The sequence below is a fragment of the Sturnira hondurensis genome, unplaced genomic scaffold (genome assembly GCF_014824575.4).
Source record: "Sturnira hondurensis isolate 20B ecotype Veracruz unplaced genomic scaffold, ASM1482457v3 Scaffold0016284, whole genome shotgun sequence".
NCBI lineage: Eukaryota > Metazoa > Chordata > Mammalia > Chiroptera > Phyllostomidae > Sturnira > Sturnira hondurensis.
Window position 1 is genome coordinate 273,968 of NW_028088915.1, and position 24,499 is coordinate 298,466.

Genomic DNA, 24,499 nt, shown 5'->3' on the forward strand with positions numbered 1-24,499 from the left:
CAGTTTCCTAGTTTAACTCCCTGGGTTTTGGTTGTTTTGTGTGTGTGGGTTTTTTTTCAGTTACACTACACACCTTTAGGCAGACAAATGCAGCCTGAATATTCTTTATAGTTCCTACATGACTTATAATGTAGAATTACTTGTTTCTATTACTATAGGAACAGATTGCAAAATTCTTTCTTTCCTTGTCTGTGATCATGAGTCTGATCCTATCCACTTCAAAGCACCACGACAATGCCTTAAGCATAACAGATGTTCCGGAAATACCTGCAGAATGCACGAATCAATGGTTGAAAATACCCATTGGGTGCTGGCAACATCTTCTACCAATTTCAGAGCTTCAAGGAGTTAGCAGTTTGGGGTGGGAAGGAATTCATTCGGCAGTCATAGAAAGACCATCTCCTCGGCGTTTCTACGCTCCTTCACACTGGAAACGGCTGCTCAGGGAAGTAGGTGCTGACACACCTTCACATTAACTTTTGCTTTAGTTCATTAAATAAACCTAAGTTACAACCCATATATCTTCTAAAAGTTTTTTTTTTATCCCTGACATAAACTTTTCAAGTTGAGACCTAAAACTGAAGCAAAACTTCCTGTGAAACACTGTCCTGCTTGTGGGAAGTGAAGGCCCTGAGCCTTCCTCCACGAGACCCACATAAGACCCCTGCGTGATGGGTACACCCAGGCACAGGTGAACCTCGGAAAGTGCCCACCCTCAGCTCGAGAAAAAAAGCATCCAAATGCAGGATATCACTGATGTAGCCACCCAGGCCATGCAGTCAGGACCTTCCCTGCCACAGCCCACCCTCTGTGGCACAGGGCTGCCTGGCGCTGAATGAATCAGATGGCATCCTGCTCCTGGACCGGCAGGCATGTGGAAATTAACAGCAGTAGCCTGGACCCCAGCCTTGCCCGGACTCCCCCTGTACCCACAGAAGAGTCTTTCCTGAGAGTCCTTCTGAGGGATGTCAGTGAAAAGAGGACAAAGGGATGGCTTGAAATCCCAGAGTTAGAGCAAAGTTCCAGGAGAGCCAGAACAGGGCCATGTCCCCAGCAGAAGCTGAGGTGGCGCCTTTCCAGGGCCTTGGAAATATTCTCCAGGAGTCTGTAGAGAAGACAAAACAGGGTGGCCAACAGACATCTATAGCAGCTGAGGGTTTCAGACAAACAGCACTGGGCTCAGCAAGGCCAGCTCCCACCTCCCATGCCCGCAGCTCAGTTATAGGAAAGGTAATTGATGAGCCGGGGAGGGATGTTCAGCTTGGCGATCTTCTCCAGCCCTCTGACGCCGGTGGCCCTCCTAAAGCTCACCCTGCAGAGCTGTAACAGGGTTAGGGGTGTCTCTGGAAAAAGGGAACATGAAGCACATGAGATTAGCTTAACATAGTTGAACAGAGATTAACATCCTTCAACTTAAAAAAATATCAATAACTGGAAATACCTCCCTTTTCCCAGAAATAGGACATGCCCTGCAACCCTTGTCTGGAAAGCTACCAGGAAGGACATCCAGGGCCCAGGGAAGCAAGAGCAGGAAATGAAATTCCAGTGATGTCCAGAGGGATTTAATTTTGTGGGGTTTTTTGGTGGGTTTATGCGCGCGTGCGCGTGTGTGTGTGATTTTTGTCCCATAATATTATAACCTAGCACAAAGATTTGTCAGCCAAGCACTAGTCTACAGCTATAGGTCTTGTTTGTCACACTTCTAGACAATGAGGGTCAGGGTGACGGTTAGTCCTGGGCTGGTGCTGGGTGCCAGCTCCTGCTGTTCCGGGCCACAGGCTCTGTTCTGGTTACTGAGTGCTGCAGGGCACAAGGGGACCCCAACAGAACTGACTCACATGGCATCTCCAGAAGAGTATGCGATGCATGTCCTAATGCAGAGGGTCAGGACCTCAGGACTAAAGACAAGCCTGGAGCTGTGGCTCAGGAGGCAAGCAAACCAGGGCCAAAGAAGGAAGCTGCCTGGAGGTACCTGGCAGCCAAGACACACAAAGACATTCTGCAAAGCAGAGTCTGGCTGCAAGGACCTGTCTTTTAGAATGATCTCTGCTTTGACAAAAATATAAAAACTAAATAGAGCTTTCTCAATTTATCAAAAAATTTTAAATAAGATCTTCCTTTTGAAAGAAAAAAAACAAGAAGAATTACTGGTGAAATTCATTTTCCCATGTGACCTTTTCCCCAAAAAAATTATTTGGAAAGAAAACATCATGTGTCAGGAAATGTTAGTCAACAGATATGGACAGAGTGTGCCTCTAAGTTCATAATGAATTTTGGGTGGGTGAGACTGGCAAAAGTTTGAATAGTTTTTTTTTCAACTGGTAGGTATTTGAAAGCCCCTTGTGACTCTAATTCTATGTGAACTCATTAAAAAAGTGTGCCGCAATTTTTTCTAAGCCAAAGAAGATACCTCATCCTTAGCCAGACAGTTTGTTTCCTGAAGAGTGAGGGCTGGATCTACATTCTCAGCCTTGTATGGACTTAGCCTGAGAGTATGTATTTACTCCTAAATGCTCTGATATATCGTCAAAACAGAGCTTCTTGCATAAGTGTCTCCTGTGCAATTCTACAACGCATTGCATCACTCAGACAACAAAGAGCTGGCCTCACTTTCGTAGTGCTCAAAGCACTTGGCAGGGGCACTGCTACTCCATGTGTAGTCAGAGGGCTTCTTCCCCCGGTTGTCCCGTGCATAGATGTTGCCTCCAAACTCAATCAGCATCTCGATGAGGTCCACGTTCTTCACCTTGGCTGCATGATGAAGGGCTGTCTCATGAAGCTTTGCTGCATTCACATTAGCCCCTGCAGGTACAGTGGAAACAAGTATCACCGAGGAGAGAACTTGGAGCCGGGAGAAACATCCGCTTTCACTTTTCCAGCACAGTATACAAAAGCTGTCCCTATCCAGGAAACAAAATCAAGATGGACTCTGCTGCAGCCTTTTCAAAATCCAAAAGCACTAATTACTATTTCTCCTTATGACATGAAAGTTAAAGAAAGGTAGCAATAATAATGAAATGTAACAGGAAATAGAGCCAAAAATAAGAAAAATAAAACAAAATCTTCCCTGTGAGTTCTGAGACAGTTCTAATGTCCTATACAGTCTGTCCCCAAGGGTCCTGAGACTGGGAGCTCAGGTTGAGCTACTCAAGCTCTCCTTCCTGACCTTGTAAACGCATGCACACACATGTACACACAGTCATGTGCATGCACATACATGCACACATATGTATGTACACACGTGTGTGTGCACACATATTGCCAGCGCAGAATGGAGGCTCTAACATTGTGTGTTGCATGAACAAATGAATGTTCCTTAAATATAAATTTTTTTTTACAAAAGGGAAGCTCGAAGAGAAAACAGGTGAGGTTCCCCAGGCACCTTGGAGTTCAAATAGGGAGTGAGGTCTCATCATGGCAAGTTTAGCTCCACCATCCACCTCTTTCCCATGATAATAGTAGATATTCAAAAAGATGCAGACAAGTAGTAGCAAAGATAGCATTTTTAGATGCACTAAAAAAGACAGATTTGATAAAAACATAATTTGAGTAAAATGTCATACTTAGGGAACAGCCATCACAATTTTTTTTGAAAATACCAAGTTTTTGCATCAAAAACACAAAATAAAATACCTAGAAATAAATTGAACCAAGGCTGTAAAAAATCTGTACTCAGAAAATTAGAAGACACTGAAGAAAGAAATTGAAGAAGATATAAATAAGTGGGAGCATATAGCATGCTCATTGAGAGGAATAATTAACATCATGGACATACCCACACTACCCAAAGCAATCTACAGATTGAATGTAATTCCCATCAAGATACCAATGGCATATTTCACAGAACTAGAGCAAATATTCCAAAAATTCATATAGAACCACAAAAGAACCCTAATAGCCACAGTCATCTTTAAGAAGAAAAACAATGTAGGAGGAATCATGCTATCTGATATCAAACTAGACTATAAGGCTATAGTAATAAAATAGCCTGGTAATGCATTAAAACAAATACATAGGTCAATGGAACAGAACAGAGAGCCCAGAAATAAACCCAAGACTTTATGATCAATTAATATTTGACAAAGGAGGCAAGAACATACAATGGGGTAAAGATAACCTCTTCAATAGTGTTGGAGCCCTGGCTGGTGTAGCTCAGTGGATTGAGCGTGGGCCTGCAAACCACATGATCGCGGTTCGATTCCCAGTCAGGGCACATGCCTGGGTTGCAGGCCTGTTCCCGGTTCCCGGCAGGGGACACATGAGAGGCAACCATACATTGATATTTCTCTCCCTCTCTCCTTCTCTTCCCCTCTAAAGATAAATAAAGATAAATAAAATATTTTTTAAAAAAATAGTGTTGGGAAAATTGGACAGATACATGCAAAAAAATGAAACTAGACCACCTTCTTACACCATACACAAGAATAAACTCAAAATGGATTAAAGACTTAAACGTTAGACTCAAAACCATAAAATCCTAGAAGAAAATATATGCAATAAAATCTCAGAAGAAAATATATGCAATAAAATCTCAGACATTTCTTGTAGCAATATTTCTTCTTATATATCAAGGGAAACAAAAGAAAAAATAAATGAATACATCAAACTAGAAAGCTTTGTATCTGAAATGAAACCATCAACAAAATAAAAAAAACCCACTGAATGTGAAAGCATATTCACCAGTGATGTATCTAATGAGATAATATGGGAATTTTATAAAGAACTTATAAAACTCACCAAAAATCCCAAACAATCCAATTAAAAAATGAGCAAAGGACCTGAACAGGCCCTTCTCCAAAGAGGACGTACAGTTGGCCTATAGACATATGAAAAGATGCCCAGCATCACTGATCAACAGAGAAATGCAAATTAAAACTACAATAAGCTATCACTTCACACCTGTCAAAATGGCCATCATTAATAAATCAACAAACAAGCACTGGGGAGGTTGTTGAGAAAGGGGGATCCTTTTGCACTGTTGGTAAAAATGCAGACTGGTGCAGCCACTGTGGAAAGCAGTATGGAATTACCTCAAAAAAAGTAAAAATGGAACTGCCTCATGACCCAGTAATTCCACTTCTAGGAATATATCTGAAGAAGCCCAAAACACGAATTCAAAAGAATATATGCACCCCTTTGTTCATTACAGCATTATTTATAGTAGCCAAGATTTGGAATCAGCTCAAGTGCCCATCAGTAGATGAGGGGATAAAAAAACTATGTTACATTCACACGATGGAATACTACTCAGCCATAAAAAAGAAAGAAGGAAGTCTAATCATTTATGGCAGCATGGATGGACCTGGAGAGTATTATGCTAAGTGAAATAAGCCAGCCGGAGAAAAACAAATACATATGATTTCACTTACATGTAGAATCTAATGAAAATAAACAAACGAAATAACATCAGACTCATAGATACAGAGAACAGTCTGACAGCTGTCAGAGGGGAGGAGGAGTGGGGGGCTGGGTGAGAAAAGGAACAGGGGTGGGGAGGTGGGAGAGGGTAAAAGAGGAGATAAATAGTGATGGAAAGAGACTTGACTTGGAGTAGTGAACACACAGTAAAATATACAGATGATATATTATAGAATTATACACCTGAAACCTATATAATTTTATTAACCAATGTCATCCCAATAAATTCAACTTAAAAATGCCAAGTTCTAAGCTTGCTGCTAAGTGGCTAAGAAGGTTATATAGACATAGAGTAAGGTAAAGGTTTTTTTTCATGTGTTTGTTTTTGCATTCATTGCGTTGGACCTTCTCAGTACTGAAATCCTACTTTTTTTTTTCAATTATAGCAGACCTGTAATATAGTATTACTTTCAGGTGTACAGCACGGTGGTTAGACATTTATATAACTCATGAAGTGATCCCCCTCCAATAAGTTTAATACCCACCTGACATCATACATAGGTGTTATAAAATTATTGACTGTATTTAAACTACTGCATATTGACTATGCAGTAGTTTATATTCATATGACTATTTTGGGGGGCAACTTTTTTTCACTAAATTTATTTGGTGACACTGGTTTATATAGTTATACAGGTTACAGGTATATGTTTCTGTGATACATGATCTGTATTCTGCATTGTGTTCCCACCACCCAAAGTCAAATTGTCTTCTGTCACCATGTATTTAACCCCCTTTACCCTTTAATATCCTCCCATCCTCCCATCCTCCCATCCTCCTTCCTTCCATAGCCACCATAGTGTTGTCTGTATCTATTAGTTTCAGTCTTATATTCCACATGAGTGAAATTATATGGTTCTTATAATGGTTCTTAGCTTTTCCTGAGTTATTTCACTTAGCGTATTATTTTCAAGGTTCATCCATGTTGTCACAAATGGTGGTATTTGATCTTCACTTATGGCTGACTAGTATTCCACTATATATATGTACCATCTTCTTTATCCAATCCTCTATCAAAGGACACTGGTTGTCTTCACATCTTAGCCACTGGAATGATGCTACAATGAACATATGGGGTACATATGTCTTTGTGAATAAATGTTTTTGAGTTTTTCAGGCAGACACTCAGAAAAGGGATTGCTGGGTCATATGTTAACTCTATTCTTATTTTTTTAAGGAACCTCCATCCTGTTTTCCCTAGTGGCCATACCAGTTTACATTTACACCAGCAGAGAATGAGGGTTCCTTTTCTTCCACATCCTCTCCTACACTTGTTATTACCCACCTTGTTGATAGTTTTAACAGGTATGAAGTGGTATCTCATTGTAGTTTTGATTCACATTATCAGCTAGTGAAGTTGAACATATTTTCAAATTATCTGTTGGCTGTTGTATGTCTTCTTGGGAGAAGTGTCTGCTTAGGTCTTCTGCCCATTTTTCAGCTAGATTGTTTGTTTGGTGTTGAGTTGCTTGAGGACTTTATATATTTTGGATATTAATCCTTTGTTGGAGCTATTGTTAGCAAATATTATCTCCCATTATAATTGGCAATTAGTACTTCTTAATCCTTTCATCTTTTTCACCCAGTCCCCCAAACTCCCTTCTATCTGGTAATCACCAATTTGTTCTCTGGGTCTATGAGTTTGTTTCTGTTTTGTTTATTTGGTTTTTAGATTCTACATGTAAGTGAAATCATACAGTATTTGTCTTTCTCTGTCTGACTTATTTCACTTAGCATTATGCCCTTGAAGACCACCCATGTTGTTGGAAATGGTAAGATTTCCTTCTTTTTATGGCTGAGTAATATTCCATTGTTTATATACATCACATTTCTTTATCCATTCATTTGTTGATAGACATTTAGGTTGTTTCCATATCTTGGCTACTACAAATAATGCTGCAATGACCACACAGGGGCATGAGTCTTTTTGAGTTAATGTTCTTGGTTTTTTTGGATAAATATCAAATAGTGGGATCATTGGGTCATACATAAGGCAGTTCTACTTTCAGTTTTTTGAGGAACCTCCACAGTGTTTGTACCAATTTACAATCCCACTGTCAGTGCATAAGGGTTCCCTTGGAGAAAAGTATTTTAAAGAAATCAAGCAAATGACCCAGGATCAGTGAAGTCACCCCTCAAATAACAGATTCAAATCATAAGCATAAAATGTCACTAAAGTGACATTTTCAAAAATGTCAGATCAAAAATCAGATCACCTGCATGTCACTAGGTAATGATAAATTTGGAGGGCCAAAATAGGAGGATATGAGAGGGTACAGGGCTATTAAATTCTGTAGTCCCACTTCTCAAAAATATTTGAAAAGATCCTGCCTCTGATTTAAAATAGTTTCAAACCCCTAGTAAAATATAAAAACTCGTTCATAACAGTGTTCACTGTATGATCCTAAGAATGCAGCAAGCACTTTGTTGTGATAACGTAAGTGAGGAGCAGTTCTTTCCACTTCCCACAGCCAAACTCAAATGTTAGGTCAAGAAAAGCAATCCCTCAAATAGAAAGAAGGCTAAATGACCTAATTATTTAATTTAGCAGATGTATATTGCAAACATAATATTTAAAAGCAACACATTAAACCAAAGAAGCATTTTCCCTGCAATCTGACCACTGTACCATATCGGGGATATTGTTCCAGTACTTGCTGATGTGAGTAAATAATCGTATAATGCTGCAATCATAATACAGATATGAACTTGAATGCTAAACACAAACTTGTAGCAAAAGATAAATTGTAAAGTCTACCAAATCTAAAGTTCACGTAGCTTTCTCTCAGGTCATCAATTCTCGAAGTATTCTTGCCAATAGGGAAGGAAAAAGATTGTCTATTTTAGTGACAGAGAAAGGGACACAGGGGAAGTATTTAGCTACTATCATGGTCAAGGAGAAAACTATGGCTGGAAATAGCTCTAAAAATCATACCACCCCTTCCATCTCATTCCATGTGGTTTCTCAGTATAGAAGGCCTTGGCAGGGAGACGCCAACAGGTGGCCATCCCAAGGTATCTCTTAAAAATGTATTCTTGGCATCATTTTATGGGGTATAAAGAAAAGACTGGTGACTAAGAGGGAAGCTGGCATACTCAGCAGCAGCTGGAAACAGCAGATCGAAGGTACACAGGGCAACATGGGCGGGTCTCGAAAACAGGCAGGGCTGAGTGAAAAAACAGGAAATATAACACAATACCATTTATCTCCATTAAAAATGCATGCCTCAATCGACAATCCGTATCTTACAAAAACACATACAGACAGAACACATATGTCTGAGGGGGGCCAGAGGAAAGAAGCAAGGTGGGTGGGGGCAGGAGTGGCCTTGTGGGGACTAATGATCATCATGTGCCTTGAAAAGAGTTGGGGAAGAGAGAGGGAGGGAGAGACAGCAAAATAGTTAATGCCATCTGGGCATTAAAAACTCTCAACTTCACGCTTCAGAGAAAACGGGTAAAAGTCTGAGCATGACCAAAATCCTGATTACAAAGCAAAATAGGATTGCAGTGGACTGAGTAACACTTTAACTAGCAAAGATGAGGGGCTGTCACCAGCTTAGCACACCAAGAACCCGGTGCAATTCCTGGGCAGAGCAGGCACACATAGCTCAGCACTATGCTGGCTGAACCAGTGACTAAGAAACGTGAGACCGACCATGTGCTGGGAAGGTGGAAGCAGACACTGCTCAACTAGCCCCTCTGAGGGACTCCTACAGAGTTAAATATTTACTGCCAGTGATCAGATTAAAAATTACCCCACTGTGATAACTGGACTTTCCCCTTCCCCAACCCTCCTCCTCTACAAGAATCATCTACGGCTCAGCAACTTAGCCTTGCTGTGTACAAAAGACCAACAGCCTCCTATCCACCCCTGAGGGCAGGGCACAGCTCGGAGCCTCCCGCAGGGCTGGGCCCTGTCGGGTGCAAAAGCGCCTGCATACTTATTTTCCTAGAGATATGGTCAGTGGCCTGCATTTGATTTTCCAGAGAGGTCTGTGACTAGCACCCCTAAAGTTAAAAATCATTATTTTAAAAAGAATCCATATGCTGTCCTCTTCTCTCTACTTTTCTGTATGTTTGAGATTTACCATAGTTAAATAATAGTTTTTCTAAATAAGAAAAGGACTGCATGTGATCTAAGAAGAATGTAAAGGCACCAGACCACCTGAGAAGAGAATAGCAAGGACTGAGTCTAGAGCTGACACCACAGTGGCAGTCAGCAATAGCATACGATGACGCCGACACATGGGGAACTCTTCCAGGAGATTTCTGGTCTTCTCTCGTTCAAGTTCCCAGGCATATGGAAACTCCCTTTAGAATTTACCAGGTTCCCTGCTTCAGACTTCAATGGACATTATGGACCCCTTCCCACTCCTTCCCAATACCATTGAACTGCTGCCCTGAAGTGCAGAGAGCAGTCCTGGGGTGGGAGAGAGCAGAATGACCTAACCTGCAGCTCTGGGTGTGGGCCCTGATTGGGTTTATCCCAGCTTCCCCCTAGACCCAAGCCCATTGGAATTTGCAGAGTCAGGCCAAAAGGACTGAATAAAGTGTGGGTGTGGGACCCAACTCAGGCTGATGGGACATAAGAGGAGGTGTAAGGAAGACAGTTTTCACTCTTCTAAGGAAGATATCAGAAGCTTCATGAGGTGAAGCTTTTGGATTTCAGCCCAGCTCTGTTGTACCCATCCTACCCCACCAGGGACACCAGGTAAATGATCAAGTGAACATTGAGGAAAGCAGTAGAAAGCAAAATTCAAAAAAAAATGATGACCCTGTTGAACCCCAAGGTCAAACTGACTCTGAAACTGGCTTTAGGTGTAATCCTTTCAGTTATCTGAACCAAGAAATAAAGCCCCTCACCCAGGTGGAGTTAGTCTCTACTAGTTATGAAGGAGAAGTCACTGCTGTCAAGTCCTAACTAATGCAGAAAGGATGTTGGGGTTAAAACCTCTAATTTGGCCCTGGCCAGCATGGCTCAATTAGTTGGAGCATCATCCCATAAACCAGAAGGTCACAGGTTCAATTCCTGGTCAAGACACATGCCTAGGTCGCAGGTTTGGTCCACACTAGGAGTGCACAAGAGGCAACCAATTGGTGTTTCTCTCTGGCATGGATGTTTCTCTCCCTCCCTTCCCCCCTCTCTAAAATCAATAAGCATGTCTTCAAGTGAGCACTGAAAAAAACAACAACTCTAATTTGATCCTTTCCCCTGAAACCACGACAAAATGAACTAAAAACATTAAATGAAGATATACTTAGCACGTATGTACCAGGCACTCTGCAGAGGATCAGTGCACTATCACACCTTTATTTTAAAAGCTGTGGGTTGTGGCACTGTAAAATATTTATCTTAAAAGCTCAACAGTAATGACAGGTATATACTCAGACTAACAGAAATGGGATCCAACTATGTGATAAGGGACTTGGCCAGAAGACTTATGACTACATCTAATCTAAATATTTTATCATTGTGTAAAAAACAAAAACTGCCCCCATGACCAACCTTACACAAAATGAATCTTTTTCACTGAAATGACTTACAAGTAACACCCTAAAGTGAGTAGGACTTGCTAATAGAAAACTACATACAACCTAATGCAAATGACCACCATCCAAAGAGAATTCATGATCTTTCTACTTCTGAACAGTTGTTTTTTATCCTAAGCTATACCCACAATGAATGAGTTAAAATTTTCTCTCAAGAAAATATTTAAGTTGGGTTCATAATAAAAACTCCTTTTCCAATATCCAATTTAGCTTCATTGTGAAACTACCGTGGTAGACCAGACAAGTCCCGAATTTAACCTTCAATTGCTTGGATTGTTCCTTATTTTGTTTGTTGGTTTTCTCCTCTTGGGAACCTCTCTATTATGAGCACTTTTTATTTAAAATTTTTTTCAGTTACAGTTGGTAATCAATATTATGTTAGGTTCAGATGTACTACATAGTAATTAGACACTTATATAAATTACATAGTGGTTACCCCAATAAACTGATTGCCCACCTGACACCATACATAGTTATTACAATATTATTGACTACATTTCCTATGTTGTACTTTACATTCCTGTGACTTATTTTATAACTGGCGATTTGTACATTTTAATCTCTTTCACCTTTTTCACCCATCTCCCTATCATCCCCCCAACACAGGCAAGCATCAATTTATTCTCTGTATCTATGAGTTTGTTTCTATTTTGTTTATTCATTCATTTTGTTTTTTAAGATTCCACAGGTAAGTGAGATCATGTGGAATTTGCCTTTCTCTGAGGTGTCTTGTGCAGGCTTCTTTAGGTTCATCTTCTTAGTGACTCTCTGAGCTTCCTGGACTTATACGTCCATTTCCCTCAATAGGTTAGGGAAGTTTTCAGTCATTGTTTCTTCAAAGAGGTTTTCAATCCTTCACTCTCTTTCTTTTCATTCTGGTACTCCTATGATGCCAATGTTGATATGCTTGATGTTGTCCCACAAGCCCCTTAGACTATACTCAGTTTTTCTCATTCTTTTTCCTTTTTGCTGTTCAGAATGGGTGTTTTCCACTACTTTGTCTTCCAGATCACTGACCTGAACTGCTTGCTTCATCTAATCTGATGTTGATTTCCTCTAATTTAGTCTTCATTGCAGTTATTGTATTCTTCATTTCTGACTGGTTCTTTTTTATGGTTTCTCTTTGTTGAGGAACAAAGAGAAAAAAAACACTGCTTGTTTGGGGTTTGTGTACATTTGAGAGATTTTAGGAAAGTCCTCAGCACAAGTGGCCTCAGCTGAGTCAGGCCACTTGTGTGGAAAAGCCCCTGGAAGTGGCTTGCGCAGGTGCATGAGTTGAGTGGGGTGGGATCTTAGGGATTCACCAGGGTTGGGCTAGTGGTGGCAGCCAGGTTAATGGAGATCTCAGATTTGACACCTGCCAGCTGGTAGGAGAAGGGCTCAACAAAGAAGCAACGGTGATGGCCAGTACTTTTGTCCCCAGAAAGAGCCGCCCTGACCCTGTCCCCTACATCCTTTTCCCTCAAGGTAGTTAATTCGGTTCCTCCTCATATGTCCCTGGTGCTCTTCAATCAGCTGCCCCCACACCAAGGCCCAGATCAAGTGTATATGTGAGTGAGTCAGTATATGAGCAAGTGAATATGTGCTTGGGCCCCTCAAAAGGAATACTTTGGTCTCCCATAGCCCTCCATCCTCACTCAAACATAGTCCTTGCTGGTTTTCACAGCTAGATGTCATGGGGACTTCTCATCCCTGAACTGATGGTCCAGGCTGGGGAGCCTGATAGGGCTCTGAGACCCCTCACTCCTCAGGGGGGGGCCTCTGCAGCCAAGATAACCCTTTCAATTCTTAATCACTATACTATCAGTGTGGGACCTGCCCTCTCCATGTGTCTACCCCTCCCAGCAGTCTTGATGTGGCTTCCTCTGTACGTCCTTAGTTATAGGACTTCTGTTCAGCTAGTCTTCAGGTAGTTCTTAGTGGTGGTGGTTCGATAATTTAGCTGCGATTTTGAGGTGGTTGTGGGAAGAGGTAAGCACAACATTTACCTACTGTACCATCTTTCCCAGAAGTATCCTGAGTATTTTTGGATCAACTGATAATGACCTAGATTCCAAATGCTGTGAATCCTATTTTCCATTAGATCCCCATCTCTTTCTGGTTTAGACAGCAACCTTATTAGGCAGGTTTTATGGGTGGTTTCCTGGAGTTACTAAAAATAATGACTAGTGTTGGTTGAGCACTGCTATGTACAAGGTACTGAGGAAATGTTATCACAAATCCTCCCCAAAACCCTTCAAAATAACTTTTTCTTTTCCACATTTATAGATATATAACTAAGGCCCAAGGTCTCAGCTGGCCATGGGAGAGCTAACTTCAAACCTGAGCTGACTCCACCACCTACCTCTCTGCTGGCACACGGTGCATATACACACAACACACCTGCATGGAGCAGCTCAGGTAAACACCAACATGCTTGCATTGGGCAGTGCAGCTATAGACACAACGTACCTGCATTGAGTAGCACTTTGACACAGTCCAGATGCTCCCGGGCACAAGCAACATGCAGGGGGGTCCCAAAATGGCAATCATGTGCTTCCAAATTGGCCCCAACATCAATTAGAAGCCTCACACATTCAGAACTTCCTTAAGAGAAATGAAAAAAAAAGAACAGTCATTGACTATATACCAGCAATTTTCAACTTTTTTCATCTCATGGCACACATAAACTAATTATTAAAATTCTGTGGCACACCTAAAAAATATATTTTTCCTGCTCTGACAAAATCTAGGTATAATGGTCATTGATTTACCAAAAATAATAATAATTACCTACCCTTATTTTTTAAAATGTTTTATTTATTTATTTTTAGACAGAAAAGAAAAGGGAGGGAGAAAGAAAGGGAGCAAAATATCTATTATTTGCTTCTTACACATGCCTTAACTGGGGACTGGGCCTATATCCCAGGCATGTGCCCTGACCTGGCATCAAACCAGTGACCCTTTGCTTTGTGGGTTGATGCTCAGCCAAATGAGCCACACTGGTCATGGTAATTACCTACCCTTTTTGCTCCAAAGTGAATTTTTTAAAAATCAGGCCCCTATGCTTGTACATATGGACGTCTGTTATCAAGAATTAACCAACTAGATGCAACCTCATTATGCAACATGACCACTGAGATGCAACTGTTATATGACCTATGTATTTATGGTTCAAGACAGGGCATTCACACTGGATGGCTTGATGTGTTGGTATCTAAGGAAAGAGGTCAGTGCCCCTGGCTAAGTAATCAGGTGTTGCATGTTTTAAAAATTCTTGCAGCATACCCATTGAAAATTGTATTTCAAATACATATTTGAAATAATAAGCATGGCAGACCCAGTGGAACAAGAAAGCCCCTTGCTTGGTTGCAGGGGCAGAAAGGAGAACCAGGACTACATCCCAAGCTTAAAGCACTTCATAACCCCGTGTGGCCCTATTGAGCAAGTGGACAGTTGTCCTTTCTACTGAGGGCACGACAGGTCTCCAAGCCTGCCTGGCAGCAGCAAAAATGGAGCACATAGCCAGCCCCGTTGCTGGGAGAACAGAAAGTTGGGGAATATCACTTCAGAACAGCCAGAGGACTCTCTTCACTGTTCCCCAGATCCTCAGTGGGAGAGAAGGTGTCCCACTTCAGGGCTGCCCCCTAAGCTGTATTGGGTTCAATGAGCCTGGGATTGATGACATAAGCTGCTGCCATCCCCAGTCCACACCTCCCAGATGAACTACCCAAACTTTCTTACCACGGGGTTCCCAGCCTACAGACACCTTTGCTGCCTCTTCCCTTGGCTCCTCTACAGGTATCTTTAACATGGGTTAGGGTCAAGGTTCATTGTGTATAAGACTCCATCCTCTCCAATCACTTGATCACACTTCCTGTTAGTAGCTACCAAATTTCCACTTCTAGCCCCTGAAACCCAGCCCTTCATCTACAGCTGTCTGCTGGCCATTCTCGTTTGGATGTTCTAACCACTATCATGGCTTTCCCCATCCCCGGCCTGGGGGCACACCCTCCTGGCCAATCCACCTGAGTTATTGGCCTCTCTCCCTGCTCAACCCTGAGTAGGTTTTAACCCCATGCTCTCCTTCCCCTCATATCAAGCCCATCAATTCTTCTCTCGGTTTTCTAAATGAATCCATCCCACTTGAACTCGAACAGCTTTGCACTTGGATCACTATGATAGCCCTCAACTCATGGCTCCACTTTCAAGATATTCCCCCCCCCATAACCATTTCAGTCTGTTGAAGGGTAGCAGAACATGCCACCCCCAAAATATGCCAATTTAGCATATGGTTTATTTTGAGCTGAAGATAATTGAGAAGAAACAGATATAAGAAGAGCTCTCTGCCCTCCCCAAAATTGCTTAAAAGAAGGACAAATATTTGTAAAGGTGTTCCCCTCCCCTCTCTCCCAGAAAGGACCGAAGTCAATCACCAGAGACAATTCTAGGTGCAGCTGCTAAAATTAACCCCATCTACCATTAGTTCCCCCATAAGTATGCCTCTCCATAACTCGCCATCCTAAATCTCCATGACCTTTTCCTATATCTTATCATTTCTCTAAAAACTTCTTATCATTTCATAGGAAATGTTCTATATAAACCCAAGTTCTAACCATCCCTTTGAGTGACATCTTCCCAAGTTCTCCCATGTATATGCACAATGCACTACTCACATTAACAAACTTCTGTTTTTTTCTTGTTAATCAGTCCCTTCTCACCTAAGTGGTGGGGCCCAGCCAGTGAACCTAAGATAGGTAGAGGAAAAAGTTCTCCTCCTCTACACTATACATGGCCACTAAACTAATCTTTCAAAATGCTGTTTTTTGGTCATTCAGCATCTGCTCAGAAACCTTCAGGAGGCACCTGTAGCAATCCTCAGTGCCTACAAGTGATGACCTAACTGTGGGAATCAGGGAATGAGGCTGTAGGGAACAGCAGCCCTGCATGAAGGCTTGGAAGAGAGCACAAGTTTACAACCTTTGCTCAAGAGTAGAATCCAAAATCTTTAGTCTGTCATTTAAAAAATTTCCACCAGATGCTCTCGCCCTAAGTTTCCAGTCTTACCTGCTATTGTTTGTGTGTTGGGAGCTTCTGATCCAGTAAGACTCGATGTCATTTGTCCCATGCAAAGCCTTCCTCTTTTCCTCCCATCATCTGGGCCCATCCATTCTGGGAGGGCAGTTGAAATTCCACCTGCTCCCTGAGCCGGCAGGACCAGCTCCCCCACTTTGAGAGCACCTGTCCTTAGGGATAATGTGTCTGGGTCTCACCTCCCACCTAGATCAGGTGCTCACAAAGCAAAATGACAGCAAAGACTGAAAGAAAGACTTCAGAGTATTAGTGTCTGAAAGGCACTAGGCTTCTGCTAAAAAATAGAATCCTGTCATGGAAACAACAGCCCCCTAATCCTGGGTAAGGACTGTATCTCCAGAAGGAAAGCTGAGCATTTCTGTGAAGGACCAAGAGCCAGATCCAGACCAGGAGTCTGTATCTTGGGCCAGCAATGGCTTCCACTTCCTTGACCACACAGCTCCCTTCTACTTAACTCACCGTTCATGCAGGCCTCATGCAGTGGGGAGGCTGTGTACAGTGGTGGGTTGACCTTGGCCCCATAGGAGAGCAAGAGCTTCACACACTCAATGCTGCCAGAGGCACAGGCATCACAGAGAGGGGTACTGCCATCAATGTTCCTGGCATCCACCTTGTGGGGAGGAAGAAACAGATGTTACAGGGCCAAGAGGAAAATGTGTTTTCTCATCTTGATTTGCATTCGTGCAAAGGCACTTCTTAGATTTTCTAGTACATGTTAAGACACCGTGCCAGGCAAGGGAGTTTAAAGATCACAGGAACTTGTGTTGGAATCACCTTCTAACCTCCTAACTGCAGGCGTCATTCTGTCTGAGGCTCTTTTCTTTCTTGAGCAGGATCAGCTTAGCCTTACTTTCACCACCACCCCAACACTTAATATGCACAGAGCAGGAAAGTAGAGCTTCAGGTTCCAGATGAGGCAGGCAGGGAATAATAAGGGGCTTAAAACTGCTTAACATGCCTCCTCTAGTTGTAAAATCATAGGGAAGGAAAAAGGCAGTTCCCCAGCTGGCAGATTCTGTCTAGAATGTGTCCAAATTCAGCTGCTGTTTGGGAACATGCTGAAGCTTGTTCCACTTCCTCCTGAACTGCCTTCATGGCCAAGCTTTGGGCACAAGTAAGCAGGGTACTGTCCGCACTTTGCCCTCACCTCACCATCCAGTCCAGGGGTGTCCAGGGCAACTCCCCCAGCCCACTGAAACAGCTAGCAACTCCACCAGCCAGAAAGCACTGGTGTCACATAAGTACTTACACCAGGAAAAACAGAAAATCAGACAGAAGCTTATTTTTGCTCCTTTTTACTTTTTTCCCAGAGAGCAGTTTGCCAGCATCCTACTTAGTCATCCTGACGAGCCCAAACCACAGCTCTTGAACCAAAGCCCACAAGCCCTCCAGAAAGCCTGTGTGTGTGAGGTGCTTGGCTTGCCAGGCCCCCGCCTAGTGCAGGGCATGACACTTTCTCCACCATTTTGCGAAAACTACCTTCTCTTTAGCCAGCAGGGACCCTTTAATAGCCAAGTCTATGGCCACTTACTGATCCTAGTGCACAGTTGACATAGAGATCTCCATGCCCCTCCCTGGGCTTCCACCACACTCCATTCTGATTTCCTCCTTTCTTTCCCACTCAGTCATCTACAGTGGTTTCTTTACTTCTAGTGCTTTTGCAAATCATGGAATGCAAATCTCAATCCCCTTATTTTCCTCCCTCTACATGTCCCTTAAGGTGGTCCCGTCTGCACCCATAGCCATAGCCAAGCTTGGCAGATGTCCTGAAGTGCCACTCACCTGGGCCCCAGCAGCCAGAAGCAACTGCACACACTGTGCCTGGCCCTGCAGACTGGCTGCATGCAGGGGTGTGATGGAATCCACCGTCACCTGGTTGACACAGGCGCCATTCTCAATCAGCTGCTGCAGTTCCAGGGCCTCACCTCGATGGGCAGCCTCATGCACGGGGGTCCGCTCCACCCAGAAACCTGGAAAAGAAACAGACCTAATTTCAATCTCTCTATTTGTTAGGTCTATTTAGATTTTCTACTTTTTGAGTCAGTTTTGATAGTTTGTAGGTTGTGCCTTTTTATGAGCCTGTCCACGTCGCCTATGTTATCCAACTTGTTGACACACAATTTTTTATGGATGGAAATTTGTTCCCTCCACCCCGAAATTCGTATGTTGAAGCCGTAACGCCTAGTTCCTCAGTATGTGACTGTATTTAGAAAAAGGGCCTTTACAGAAGTGATTAATTTAAACTGAGACCATTAGGGTGGGTCCTAATTAATCTTATTGGAGTCTTTATAAGAAGATGGGATTAGGACATACAGAGAGACACTAGGGGTGTACATGAACAGAGGAAAACCATGTGGGGACATAAAGAGAAGGTGACTGTCTGCAAGCCAAGGGAAGAGGCCTCAAGAGAAACCAAACCTACCAGCACCTTGGTCTTGGACTTCCAGCCTCCAGAATATGAGAAACAAGTGACCTTTTTTTTAAGCCACCTAATCTGTGGTATTTTGGTATGGCAACTCAAACTGACTAATCCACAACTGTTCATACTATTCCCTTATAATCCTTTTATTTCTGTAAGGTCCATGGTAATGTTCCCTCTCTCATTCTTAATGCTGGTAATTTGAGTCTTTTCTCTCTTTTTGTTTTTCTTCATTGGCTTAGTTAAAGGTTTGTCAATTTTGTTGATCTTTTCAAAAAAAAAATTTTGATTTTGTGGATTTTCTATATTGTTTTCTCATCTCTATTTCATTAATTCCCTCTGTAATTTTTATTTCTTTCCTTGTGGTTGCTTTAGGTGTTTTCCCATCTTCCAATGTCTTAAGGTAGTAAGTAAGGTCATTGATTTGAGATCTTTATTTTTCTTTAATACAGGTATTTATCACTATAAACTTCCTCTAAGTACTGCTTGAGCTGCATCTCATTAGTTTTGGTGTGTTGCGTTCTCATTTCCACTCATATCAAACTATAATTATTTATTTTTGCATTCCAACCTCATAAAATACATGTTCAACAAATATGTTAATAAATAAACAGAGGCGCTCTCCTATCCCAAAATGGAATAAAATTCTTCCTCATTCTTATGCAATGGCTTACCTCCTCATCACTCCCTACCCACCACCTACCTTCCACTCTAGAGAATGAGGTACACACAACACAGCACTCTGACTTCCCTTTAACCAGTAGTGCTCACACTTGAGCACCAGCATCACCTGGACGGCTAAGCCCTAACCCCAGAGTTTCTGAGTCAGTGGGTCTCAGGTGGGTCCTGAGAATCTGAATTCCTAAGAAGCATTCAGACGATGCCCATGCAGGTGTCTAGGGACCACACTTCAAGAACCACTGCTTTAGATAATACTTTTCTGTCTCAGTAGAACCCCTTCTCTTCCCAGCTCTGCCTCTTTAATTCACCCCCCACTCCTCCACCCTACCTCTCCCTGCTCATCCCAGATAACCTATTTGCACCTTTCTTGGCTGAAATCCAATGGCTATTTTCTCCAGGAGGCCTTGCCTGCTCTATACCCCCCATCTACTCTGGGTTAGCAGCCCCTCCTTTGGACCCCCTCAGTAAATGCTCTCTGTCTATAGTATTTTACATAACCCCCAAACTGTACCTATCTATCTTGCCCACTAGTCAGAGAACCTGCGTGACCCCATGAAATGGGGACTCGATCATAAGGGTAGGAAAACAAAGGGAGAGCTAAAATGGGGAGGAAATTTTAATCCCCACAAAATATATAAGCCAAGCTAATGGAACTTCATCCTTACCATCTCAAGAAGGGGCCCAAGTATGTTTCCCAGTAGTGCTAATTAACAGTCACCTGCAGGCCTGTCTTGGGAGGTAACAAAAAGTAGCTATGGATCACTCTAAAGTTAATCTAGAGGGGGCAACATCCCAAGGGCAAAATGAGAAGTCACAACCCTAAAAGGGAGAGAGCAGGGTAAGGCCCTGGGATTTGTAGCAGAAAGGAAAATACAGCTCAGGAAGGCTGGGCACTGGGGGAGCCTGTGGCTGAGCAGTGGGCAGCCCAGCACGGCTCCCACATGCGTCCATCCAGCAGCTACCTAGTGAGACATGGCATCTTCCACTGTGGTGGACAAAGATAAGTAAGATGTGACAATAAGCGGTTCATGTTCATGGGCAAGGGGGACATGCCAAACAATTCAAACAACCAAACAATTCAAAACAACGTGATCACTGTGATACTGGAGGAATATTTCAAGTTATAGGAACTCAGAAGCAAGATCACCCAAGCATTCAGGGCCAGTCAAGAGAGCATCACAGAGGAGAAGGGCTCAGTGAGCCTGTGACAAGCAACACCTGTTGGCTCTGTAGTCCCAGCACCTGGCCCAGAATATAGCACAACAAAGATGCTCATATTCACCCGCTTGTTGAATGAATTTCTGTATGAATGGAGACAATTACTAAAAGAAATTATGAAGTCTGGACAGAAAAAATTTTAGAAGAAAATCTAATTTTCTTTCTTTATGACAAGTCTGTAGAGGAAATGCCACTTACTGGTAACCAGCAGCAGTGATGCAGGGCAGAGATCAGAAGCAGCAGATGTGATAACAAAGCAGAGAAAAGAAACTTGTGCACATCAAAGGGCATGATCAACAGATTGAAAGGCAACCTATGGAATGGGAGAAAATATTTTCAAATCATATATCTGTAGGGGTTAATATCCAGAATATATAAAGAACTCCCACAACTCAACAACATAAACAATCTAGTTTAAAAACTGGCAAAGGACTTAAATAGATATTTCTCCAAAGAAGATATAGAAATGGCCAACAAGTACCTAAAAAGATGTTCAACATCACTAATCATCAGGAAAGTGCAAATCACAACCACAATGAGATATTACCTCACACCCATTAGGTTGGCTACTATCAAAAATACATACATACATACATACATACATACACACATGTTGGTGAGGATGTGGAGAAATTGGAGCCCTTGTGCATTGTTGAATGTAAGATGGCACAGCCACTATGGAAAAGAGTATTCTGGTTCCTCAAAATTTTACTGTATGGGCCAGGAATCCCACTCCTAGGAATATGCCCAAAGGAACTGAAATCAGGATATTAAAGAGATATCTGCACCTCCATGTTCACTGCAGAATTATGCAATATAGTCAAAAAGTAGACGCAACCCAAGCATCCATGGATAGATGAATGGATAAAGAAATGTGGTTTGTCCATATAATAGAATATTATTCAGTCTTAAAAAGGGAAATTCTGTCACATGCTACATGAATGAACCTTGAGGACATTACACTAAGTGAAACTTTAAAAGTCACAAAAAAGCAAACACCTAGATGACTCCATACATAAGTCATCCACTTTGCACAGACAGAAAGTAGAATGGTGGTTGCCGGGGGGAGGAGAGAATGGGCAGGTTAACAGGTGCAGAGCTCAGTGCTACAAGAAGAAAATGCTCTGGATACCGGTTGTACAACGATGTGCATGTAGTTAACGCTACTGAACCATATACTTAAAACTTAGCATCTTAACAATTTCTGTGTGGTTTTTTCAACCACAACTAAAATTTTTTAAATTATTTTTTCATAAGTAGCAAAAAGATGGAGGAGTCCCTTGGGGGTGGGGAGGTTGTCACCTGCAGCCGGTACCAACCACAGGCTGTCATCCACAGAGGACAGTTATAGCGGGGGGAAGGGGAAGCAAGGGGGGAATGTGACTTCAACAGTTTCTGGTGACTCCAGGAAGGGCTGAGAAGCAAGGGAGGGGAGAACTAGTTGAACATAAAGAATGCGGGGGATACATGGGCCCACAAAGCTGTGTGACTGAGCACTGGCTCTCCGTGGGAAGCTCAGCTTTCCCCCAGTGACACCTTAAAGCAAAAAGTGAAGAGAGCACAGGAAAACACTACATATAGTCAGCCCACTGCCAGGCCTGACCTCAGGCTTTGTTTCCAGCCCTGTACCTAAACCTCAGTAGTGACATGATGCCCCACTCGTCTGGGACAGGGGCCAGCCTGGAAACCTGAGAACCTCCAGTTCTGTCAAGTCCCCTCTGGGATGAGCATTCCCCCAAATCCCAGCCCTGCCACTTAACCTGGTTTCTTAGCTTCCCTCTTCCTATCACCCCCTTCCTCTCATCACACCCCCCTCTAGTCTTCTCATGCCTTCCCTGGAGCTAAATTATAATGCAGGTAAATCATAAGTGGGTCATGTGGGGCCTGCTCAAGACCATTCAATTGCCCCTTTCTTCAGGACAAAATCCAAGCTCCTTTAAAAACCACACCCACAGGCCCTCCAGGATGGAGTCCTAGCCTCTCCTCCCAGTCTTCCTCCCCCCTCTCCCCCCACACTTCCCCCTCCCACCCCCACCCCCACACATACACACATGATTGTCTCCAATTATACTGAACTTCACATAGCTCCCATAGGGTCAAGTGGTCCAGGACCTGGGCCTTTGTGTTTGCTGTCTCTGCCTGAAATGCACCCCAGCTCTCCATCCCCCTCCCTCTGACTGCATGAATAAAGTCCTCCTCACCCAGGAAGACCCAGTAGAATGTCTACTCCTTCAGAAGCCTTTCAACATGCAGCCCAACCACCCACTCCCTTCTTTATGCCATCTCTGTACCAATCGCTGTGCTCACCCTCACACCTGCACCTCATTTGCACTCTTCTCCCATCCATCTTCAAGCATCTTTAGGATAGGACGAGCCCACCCTCTGTTTCCAGCACAGCACCTGGCACACAGGTATGAGATGAATAAATATTTTCCAGGAGCAGGTTTGACTTGCCAGACAACGCCTTCCCTCTACAGTTGGGTCTGCCCTCCCCCGACCTTCCACATGCTAAAGCACAACCTTCCCTGCCCCTCACAGGCCTGGCACTAAGCCAGGCACCAAGGCATCAATTAAATAGGAGTGTGTAGTAACAAGAGCCAAGGCTGCAGTCCTGGTAGAGCACCTGGGCACTCGAGCTCTACACTGATAGCTGCATCCCAGCTCCTTTCTGCCTCTTGTCTACGCTTTGGTTTGAGGTCATGGTGACACCTGTGTCATTTTTCATGTTGACCAGCTACTGGCAAGCCGAAGCTCATGAAGCACTAAGTAAGGCTGTCTTCTTGAAAACTAGAGAGTTTCACCAATATCATCTACAAATCTACTGCCAGATGACAGTCAGAGTTGCCCGAAAAGGAGTAGCAGGTGCTTGGGAACACTTCTGCCACCCTCTGCCCCATAGTATGACCTAATTGACTCAGCCTGTATACCTGATGTGCACCTTTCTGGTTCCCAGCTCTGACACCATCATTGCCTTAGCTGTGGCCCCTGACAGTCACATCTGAGGGCCCCACACCCAAGCCCATCCTTTGGAAATTAAGAAGCACCAGCTGAGCACTTCAAGTGGTTCTGCACTAGCCTGCCTTGAGGGAGATCATGTGTGGTGACCAATGAGTCTCTGGAATCACCTAACACCCGTCTCTGCCACTTACGAGCTCTGCGACCTTGTGCAAGTTACCCTCTCAAAGCCTCAGTTTTCTCACTTATAAAATGAAGATACTTTTGTCTACCCCACAGGGTGGCTTTGGAAACTGAATGGAGGCTGTTTTGCACAGTGCCCAGCCCATCGTAAGCACTCAGTGAACGCCAGGCATTGTGACTCTGATGGGATCATCACCATTTTTATGACTACTTCTGCTAGTCCCGTTGGGATCTTGGGTACCAGCTCTGCCATCTGCCCTTGTTCTACAACAAGCCCCATCTTGGACCCCATTCCAGTACCTGGATCCTGTGTGAGTCCCCTGTACTGATTCCCTGTGTGGTTTACCTGCACATTTTCTGGCCCCTCTGACACAGCAGCCTGTATTCCTGCCAGCTTTCCAGAGCCAACTGCTAAGTACCCAGGAATTCAGCCAACCAGAAACCAAGGGGGGCTCAAAGTCCGCCAAGGTATGAGTATTTACACCAGGGAAAGCAGCAAATCAGAATCTTGTTTGTGTTCCTTCTCTCCCCACCCCACCCCCACCATTTTTTGTCCAGGGAGCCACTTTACCAGCATCCCACTTGGTCACCCAGGGACTAGAACTCTGCTCTGTGGGCCCAAACAACAGCTCTTCAGCCAAGGGTCCACCAGGCCTCCCAGAGAACCTGTGTCTATGATACGCATGCCTGACAGATCCCCTGTCCACACAGAACAGAGGTCTCATTGGGCCTACCAAACTCTCCGGTGATGAAAGCCCAAGCCACCCTGTCTGTGCTAGCCCTGTGTGTGGCCCTGGCCCTGCTCCAGACCTTTCCTGCCTGAGCTGGGTGGGCCTCTCCACAGGCAGCAGCCCTACTCTAACAAACTGCTTTCCAAATGCTGCAGAGAACACCTTCACTGCAAAGCTAATCCAACACGCTGGCTTTGAGTTAGGGTCAATTTCCACCACGCACCTTTATATGTTGCTCGAGCCAAGAACTTTGTTCCAAGTACGTCAT

The 24,499-nt window shown here is 43.4% G+C and overlaps 1 protein-coding gene across 1 annotated transcript in view; it reads right to left on the bottom strand.

Annotated features, from left to right (window-relative positions):
- Positions 1-47: 47 nt before the first annotated feature.
- ASB13 (ankyrin repeat and SOCS box containing 13) overlaps positions 48-24,499 on the bottom strand; it is a 31,358-nt gene continuing 6,906 nt past the window's right edge. The window contains exons 2-6 of the mRNA XM_037065898.1: positions 17,827-18,014; positions 16,504-16,654; positions 13,423-13,557; positions 2,611-2,802; positions 48-1,343 (exon numbers count right to left, since the gene is read on the bottom strand). Of these exons, the coding sequence (XP_036921793.1) occupies positions 1,216-1,343; positions 2,611-2,802; positions 13,423-13,557; positions 16,504-16,654; positions 17,827-18,014 (794 nt within the window). The 3' untranslated portion in view covers positions 48-1,215. The remainder of the gene's footprint in view (positions 1,344-2,610; positions 2,803-13,422; positions 13,558-16,503; positions 16,655-17,826; positions 18,015-24,499) is intronic.